At 36.7% G+C, this 8,194-nt stretch overlaps 1 protein-coding gene across 1 annotated transcript; it reads right to left on the bottom strand.

Moving 5' to 3' along the window:
- Positions 1-5,326: 5,326 nt before the first annotated feature.
- Positions 5,327-7,408, bottom strand: LOC105248620. The gene is made up of 3 exons (XM_011253508.2): positions 7,342-7,408; positions 6,688-7,023; positions 5,327-6,570 (listed from the first exon to the last, which is right to left on the bottom strand). Exons 1-3 carry the CDS (start codon positions 7,406-7,408, stop codon positions 5,327-5,329), a joined length of 1,647 nt encoding a protein of 548 aa, XP_011251810.2.
- Positions 7,409-8,194: the final 786 nt, after the last annotated feature.

Below are 8,194 nucleotides of genomic sequence, written 5' to 3'. Positions count from 1 at the left end.
GAGGTCGTTGCTTCGCGCGTAAACAATGTCGTGTTCGCGACACGCCGCGTCCAATGGATTGATACCTCGATCGCCTCTAGCCAATCGTTTCTCTAATCGAGTTCCCGCCCCGCAAAACTGATAATCGGGAATATGTAATTCGATGGAAGCGCGTTTATCGCACGATTTAAGAGGCCGCTGCCTTTTACAATTCTCGCTGACATACGTCGCAATCTTTTATCAATGGAGACGGACCGTCAATGTGTGTTCGTTGCCACGGCTGGTTGTAATGTCGCATGCACGAACGATATTGTCGCACCTCCGAATCAGCCTTTATATATTCTGGAAGCTTGTCCCACAATCGTTCCACGTAATCACCAAAATTTTGAAGTAATAAAATCTTTGGGATATACTGCAGTTGTTTGGCGGTAAGCCCGAGAATATCTCTCTCATTCGACAGAAGGAGAAACATTTTTGATACTGAGCGGTTTCGAGTCGAGACACTTCTATAAATAGATCTCCCCCTCGCGATCATTTGCAAAATTGATTCGAAAGAGAAAACATGCGGTTCGTGCGACAAGCGCGGATAATCAAAGTATCAAATTTCGACGATAGACTAATATCGGAGAAAAAAGTACGCAAGCATGGAAACATGCTGCCGACTACTATACGCGGTATCGTTTGCGGCCCTTCAAACTGCGATAAGACAAACGTGTTGATTAGTTTGATAGAAAGTCCGCACGGTGTACGTTTCGAGAACGTGTACGTATACTCGAAATCGCTTCAACAGCCGAAATGCAAATACTTGGAAAATTTACTAGCACCTATAGATGAAATCGGCTACTTTACATTCTCTAATAACAGCGATGTCATTCCACCGAGCGAGGCGCTTCCGAATTCCATCTTTATCTTTGATGACGTGGCATGTGACAAGCAGGATACGATAAGAGAGTACTTTTCAATGGTTCGACACTCGAGCGTTGACTGTTTCTATCTTTGTCAGACGTACGCCAAGATACCTAAGCATCTTATACGCGACCACGCGAATCTGCTGATCCTGTTTAAACACGACGGCACAAACTTGAAACATGTGTACAACGATCACGTGAATACCGATATGTCTTACGACGATTTCCGTGCATTGTGTCAGAAATGTTGGCAGCGTAAATATGGTTTCGTAGTCATTGATAAAGATGGTTAGATTCCGATATCTTTGGCGCCATAATGTAAAAGCAAATTCTGATAGTATTTTTAATGCACAACATGGGAAAAATAGTTAAAAAATTCTACGATCAATACATATCATTAATAAACAATATTAATCTTAATGACGCTGTATATAATCTATATACGTTTTCGTTTGACATTGTGTATCTTTTGTATATTGAAATAAGATGCAACAATAATTCACTTTTACGTTGTTGATTTTTTTTACGATATTGAAAATTGTTACGTACGTACTCTTGAGGAAGAGCGAAATTTTACTTATAAATCGAACTATTGTAAATGTATGAAACAAATGAATTTATTTATTAATTTGTAGTAAATAACGTTTTGTTTAAATAATTATTAACATAATGATTTTTTTAGAATAGAAATAAAATATTGTAACGTAGTAACTATTATTGATTATAATGAATCAAATGATGGACTATCAGCATCATCATCAGAACTGTCTTCAAAATTAAACTCTTCATTAATTGATAGCTTATGTTGATATTTAGATGATTTTAGTAAATTATCTTCAATATTATTAATATCTTGTGGAAAAGGTTCAAGATTTTTCAAAGTAAGTATATCTTTTTTTTCTCCATTTATCCAAACAGGATAAACTCTAGCAACGTCTTCAAAAAAGTGCATAATTTGTGATCCATAGTCATGTTGATATTCTTTTTCTAATATATTTTTCCGGTAATAATATAATGCTATATATTGATATAATGCTGCAGTGTTTTTTCGAGAAACAATTGCTTTTTTTAGGAGTCTATTTTGACATTCTAGATCGTTGATTGTGTTTGTAGAATCATTCGCTGCTACAAATTCTGCGATGCTATGATTCGTAGTATGATGTGTACAAGTAGATGAAATAACGTTTTCAACACCATGATATTGTTTCGCACTATCTGTACAAATTCTAGAAGTTTTGGGATCAATGAACTTCTTAATATATGGCCATAAATCGCGTTTACTTTTTCCATCTACTTTAAAGAAAATGCCAGTTTTATCTTCCTTACAATAGATACCCAAAACAACGATGGACATTTGCTCTGTAAGCCAGCCTCGATGGTATTTTCTTTTTGTTAAAAATGTTTCATTAATTTGTACAGTTTTATCTTTGCCACCGAATGGTTTAACATGATGAGAACTGATGATTTCGGCTATTTCACGACAATATGAATAATAATCCACTACAGTTCCGCAGCTTAATTCTTTATTACCACGTTGATGACGCCATGAACGTAAATTTTGAAGGTACCTAACCTAAACTTTTTAAGTTCAATATAAGCTTCATTTGAAATATATCGTAAATGTACATATAAGACTACATTATACACAAAACATTGTCTACATTGTGACACTCTTGTTTACATTTTACAATAAAGCTCGTCCTTGACATACATATTTATGTTTTCCCATGTTGTGCATTAAAAATACTATCAGAATTTGCTTTTACATTATGGCGCCAAAGATATCGGAATCTAACCATAAAGATAGTACGTTGATCAATGGACGATTCTATATCGTACCCTTTATTAGTTTTAATAATCCTATTAAAACTAATAAAGGGTACAAGTACAAATATATAATTGCACCATTATTCCCCGATAGAAAGATGGGAAGAGGTATTGACGCGCCGCGCACCATGACGTTAAGCGACAACATGATCGATTACGTGCATTGGAACGATCCCAATGAATTGGTGGATCGTTTGCGATTGCTGGATGCCTCGCGTCGAGCCGGCAATAATGCTCACGACAATGAAATCTTGTCGATTATCGAAGAACTTCGCGAGGCCGGCATTATTATAAATTAAACTATGCGTCGGCGATACGTGTCATTCGGTCAATGTTCTCGGTATCGAAATGTCGATTAATAAATTCGGATTATCGCTGGGAACGTCGAACAATTTGTACTATGAATGGAATGGATTATTGAGAAATTACGTTCGCAATAACGCTCTCTGCCAAACTACTACCGGCTTTGACGCAAGGTCGCGCAAGATTCAACGCGTAGCGCAACCGGAAGCTGATACCGACGTCGTCAACAAACGATACATGGATAAACTTTTGAGAGATCGACAGGGAGAAATTGAGCAAAAAATTATCGCGCTCGAAACAAACGTGCAGGCGCTGCGATTAATGATGGATGAGATAAAGAATGTGCTGAGACATGCAACCTCTAACTCGACATAAGCGAGATATACTAATATCGCATATTAATTATGCCTCGATCAAACGTGCGAGAGAACAAAAACACCTCCGAAAAGCGGCAACTAGTCGAGGAATTACATGCTCCGGCGAGAAGAAATTTTCCACGAAGACGCGTCATTGTACGCGGATATGATGATCTGTGGCAGGCGGACGTGGTGGACATGCGTTCGTATTCTCGACTCAACAAGGGTCATAAATACATACTCACGGTTATCGATGTGTTGAGCAAGTATGCGTGGGCCGTACCGCTCAAGAGTAAGAGCGGAAACGAAATGTCCGAAACGATCGCAAAGATTATTGAAAATGATAAAAGGTGTCCGAAAAATTTTCAAACCGACAGAGGAAAAGAATTTTACAACTCGAGTGTGCAGAAACTCATGAAGAAACACAACATTAATCATTACTCGACATATTCCGTTATGAAAGCCTCGGTCGTGGAACGATTCAATCGTACTTTAAAAAACAATATGTGGAAAATGTTTACGTTGAATAGAAATTACAAATGGATCGACGAACTATCTCAACTTGTTGCAGAGTACAATACGCGAAAACATCGCACCATCGGTATAAGACCTGTCGACGTCACTCCAGCGATCGCCGAAAAACTTTTAAATACGGTGTACAGCAAAAATTGCGGCTCCGGCAAAATTTAAAGTAGGCAATTCGGTACGCGTGAGCAAATACAAGACCATCTTTGAAAAAGGTTTCACACCAAATTGGACGACCGAAATTTTTAAGATTATCGAGGTGCAGAAAACTAATCCCGCGACGTGCATACTCGAAGATTCGCGGGGAAATCCCGTCGCTGAAGGATTCTACGAATACGAGTTACAACGCGTCGCCAATCCCGACGTATATCTCGTGGAAAAAATTATACAAAAAAAGGGTGATGAGGTTTATGTGAAATGGTTGGGAATGGATAAATCATACAACTCTTGGATTCATAAAAATAATGTATTGTAAACATTTATTGAAACATAAAATATGCGTATAAAATATATTAAAGGGCCTAGGGGGATAAGCATGTAAAAGTTGCCCCCGCACGTATCAAGTCGAGATTGGCATCATAGATTGACATCTATGTGTCTAAAAAATCCTGTAAATATCAACCTTAAAATTTCATTTTTGTAGGAGTTATGGAGAGGGAAAGTAAAATAAAAAAAGTGATTTTTCTCGAAAACGGCTCAACCGATTTTGATGAAAAAAAAATATGTTATGAACATCAACAAGTCTATTTTAAAAATAAAATTAAAAAAAAAATTATGACAAAAAATACGAGTAAAAAAAATTTTTGAATATTTCAAAATTTTTTTTTGAGGTTATGTTTTAGAGATACACCTCCAATTTAAAAAAAAAAAAAACCTTAAAATGTCTACTTTAACATCTATTTTTTCCAAATTTTTCATAGAGGTACTTCATGGCGAAAAATGATGAAAATCATGCATGCGGTTTTCAACTTTTTATCGAAGTGCTTTATTAACGTGAGTCCCCTCGCTTCTCACAAAACGGGATGCTTTATTAACGTGAGTCCCCTCGCCTCTCACAAATCGGGGTGCTTTATTAACATGAGTCCCCTCGCTTCTCACAAATCGGGGTGCTTTATTAACGTGAATCCCCTCGCCTCTCACAAATCGGGGTGCTTTATTAACGTGAGTCCCCTCGCCTCTCACAAATCGGGGTGCTTTATTAACGTGAGTCCCCTCGCCTCTCACAAATCGGGGTGCTTTATTAACGTGAGTCCCCTCGCCTCTCACAAATCGGAGTGCTTTATTAACGTGAGTCCCCTCGCCTCTCACAAATCGGGGTGCTTTATTAACGTGAGTCCCCTCGCCTCTCACAAATCGGGGTGCTTTTTTAGTCTGAGTTCCCTCGCCTCTCAGAAAACAGGGCCTTTTATAGGAATTGAAATTATTTTTTTAATCTTCATCACTGTCACTCTCAATTACTGGAATGTAATTGTTTTTCTTGAATACTTCGCTGAGTATTTCGGCCGGTTTGAAAATTTTTGATAAGTACCTAGCATGAGATAAATAATACACCACTGCAGCAATATGGGAGCAACAACCAACAGACCGTTTGCCATTGGCACATTCACATGTGTAATGTGTCAAACCAGAAACACCAACACTGTTAGGTTTATATCTTAAGAAGCATCGATATGCTGTTCGAGAAATATGACGAGATGGAACTTTCAATTTGAGTACATTTGACTGATCTTTAACATACTCAATTTTTAGTTTACCATCTTTGTCAACCATTTCTGCCAAATATGATATGGCTTGACCGAGTTGGTATGAACCGGTGAATAAGATTTTCAAATCCCTTTCTGTCATTTCTGGGAAATCTAAAATATCATCTGATGTAACACTTTTGAAAGGTAGCTTTCGACGAAGCCAACCATTTTCTTCTACCTCATCCGCCAAAGTATTCTGCACATCTTTTTGACTATGCATTCTCTGTAGAATGTCATCAAAAGTGTCTACGTCAGAATGAAACCTTTTTCCAAAGGTGTTGTTGAGGAACGACGCGATTCTGAAGTAAGATCCAATTTTCGGTATCAACTTGTTGTCAATTTTATGATCCAAAAAGCGATATTTTTGTTTAAGCACACCGTGAACAGATTCAACTGCCCAGCGAATTTTAGTGACAAACCGTGACTCATTGGACTCTTCTGTGGACAGTTGTTTCCTTTTTCCTTTCAGAGCAGGCATCAAAACTCTGAAATCTTTTTCTAAAATGTCTTTTATATCACGGAAACCGCGATCAAGGACAAAAATATTACCTTCTTTTAGGAACTTACGCAAACTATTTGGATCTTCAATGACACTTTTTAAAATCTCCGCATCATTTTGATTAGCAAGGTATGGTCCAAGCATATCAACAATGTAGCCGTCAGTTGTGCACAGAGTAAAAGGTTTGCACAGAGGAACTTTCTTCTGCCCAGAGAAAGATTTTCTCTGATATTCATTGTTGGTGCTTTTTTGATGACGAGCGTACGTGCCATCACAAATTAAAAACAAATTGTCATTAATATTAAATAATTTTTTTGCCATTTCAGTTGTATGATTCTGAATAAGATCATCTCTATTGCAAGAATTTAAGCCGAAACGTAATGGCAAAACATCATCTTCGAAAGATTTGATTATACTGTTAGAATAATCTGAAACATCGTGTTCATTCTTTAATTGTAAGATAGAAGCTATCATTTTATTAGAGTTCCCTGTCCTTAATTTAAATAGGAAGACAACGAGTGCTTGGATTACCGAACGGGATTTACTGTTTCGCAGTGAAATCAACATATCTTTTATAGTATTAATATTTTCCCAATTTAATCCCGTAAAAACTTCTAACTGTTCTTCCGAAATACTATATTCGCCCACTTTGTCTAATAATGTCGAATCACATTTTATAGACAGAGTTTCCATCACTTTGGATAACTCTAATGCTGTGAGATTTGCTGTGTTAGAGTGTACTCTCAAGAGACTAAGATCATCTTCATAAATTCTATTTTTTATTAAGTGATCTTTACAACATCGATTTCCGCTTGGTATGTAGATTTTCTTCTTAATATATACTGAAATTCGAGCTTCTTCAGGAATCGTAGTCAGATTATCTGACAATAAACAAATACAACAATATTTATGCGTAGTAACAGTTCGTTGGATGGGAATTTCGATACGTTCGACCTCAGTAATTGTTTCCTTTGGTCTGAATTGAATTTTGAATGTTGGATCATCGTTATCGGATTCAGAGGGAGGGTCTCTTTCGATTTCAGACTCAGCATCTTTTTCGGGGTTCTTCTTTTTATAAATGGAAAGTCGACATTTGTTACATAAAATGTTACATAAAATGTCATTAACAACTATTATTCGCTGTAGAGATGAAGAGAAATCATGAGCTTCATTGACATTATTTATAATTCTCTTTTTACCTGTCACTTTTTTCAAAAATGTGTCGCAACCCGCACACTTCAATTTTATCGTTGCTGTCCTAGGCATACTCAAATAAAGAAAAACAGAAACTTCTAGTGACAAACAGTAAACGACTAAGTAACAAATGCGATTAATAAAAAAAAAAACGTTTCAGTTTTTATGAAAAATCATAAAAGAATGTAAAAATCAAAATAGTCACGGCTGAAATTGGCTTTCAGAATGAAACGCTCGGCTCTCTATCGAAAAGCGTAGAGAAACAAATGTAATAGCGGATTTGGAAGACTGAGTCTGCACAATAATCAGAAAAACAAATGACTATCAAAAAACTAAAGCTGGTATTACGTACTTCGGGACATAAGTTAACTGCTAGCAGTTATTACGTATCGAGAATGCACATCAATCAGTTTTCAAGACGAATCATAAAATAACGAAAGATTCTCATTAATAGATTTCTTCAGATGTTTCATATGAGCAGCAAGCAAAAGTCACGGCCAAAGTTGGCTTTCTGAATAAAACGCTCGGCTATCTGTTGTAAGCCTGAGAGAGTTGAAAACAAATGAATAGTGGACTCGGGAGATTGCCAAAGGTGACATATGATCACAGACTAAAATTAGTTTAATATAGTGTCAACCGGTCAGTCGAGATCGATATGCGTAGCTTGAGCGAGTGTGCTGTGAAAGCGTGGTACCGCATCGCATGCATGATTTTCATCATTTTTCGCCATGAAGTACCTCTATGAAAAATTTGGAAAAAATAGATGTTAAAGTAGACATTTTAAGGTTTTTTTTTTTTTTAAATTGGAGATGTATCTCTAAAACATAACCTCAAAAAAAAATTTTGAAATATTCAAAA

Source organism: Camponotus floridanus, unplaced genomic scaffold (assembly GCF_003227725.1).
Source record: "Camponotus floridanus strain SB8 unplaced genomic scaffold, Cflo_v7.5 scaffold150, whole genome shotgun sequence".
Classification (NCBI taxonomy): Eukaryota; Metazoa; Arthropoda; class Insecta; order Hymenoptera; family Formicidae; genus Camponotus; species Camponotus floridanus.
The sequence above is the reverse complement of the archived record's forward strand: the minus strand, read 5'-3'. Positions and strand labels throughout refer to the sequence as shown.

Excerpts from the sequence above, each read along its gene's own strand:
- LOC105248620 (XM_011253508.2), bottom strand. The coding sequence starts at position 7,408 with ATGCCTAGGACAGCAACGATAAAATTGAAGTGTGCGGGTTGCGACACA. Across the intron at positions 7,024-7,341 it reads ATTTTTGAAAAAAGTGACAG|ATAATCTGACTACGATTCCT; the intron begins GTAAAAAGAGAA and ends GTTTATTGTCAG. Across the intron at positions 6,571-6,687 it reads GTTGATTTCACTGCGAAACA|ATTATTCTAACAGTATAATC; the intron begins GTAAATCCCGTT and ends ACGATGTTTCAG.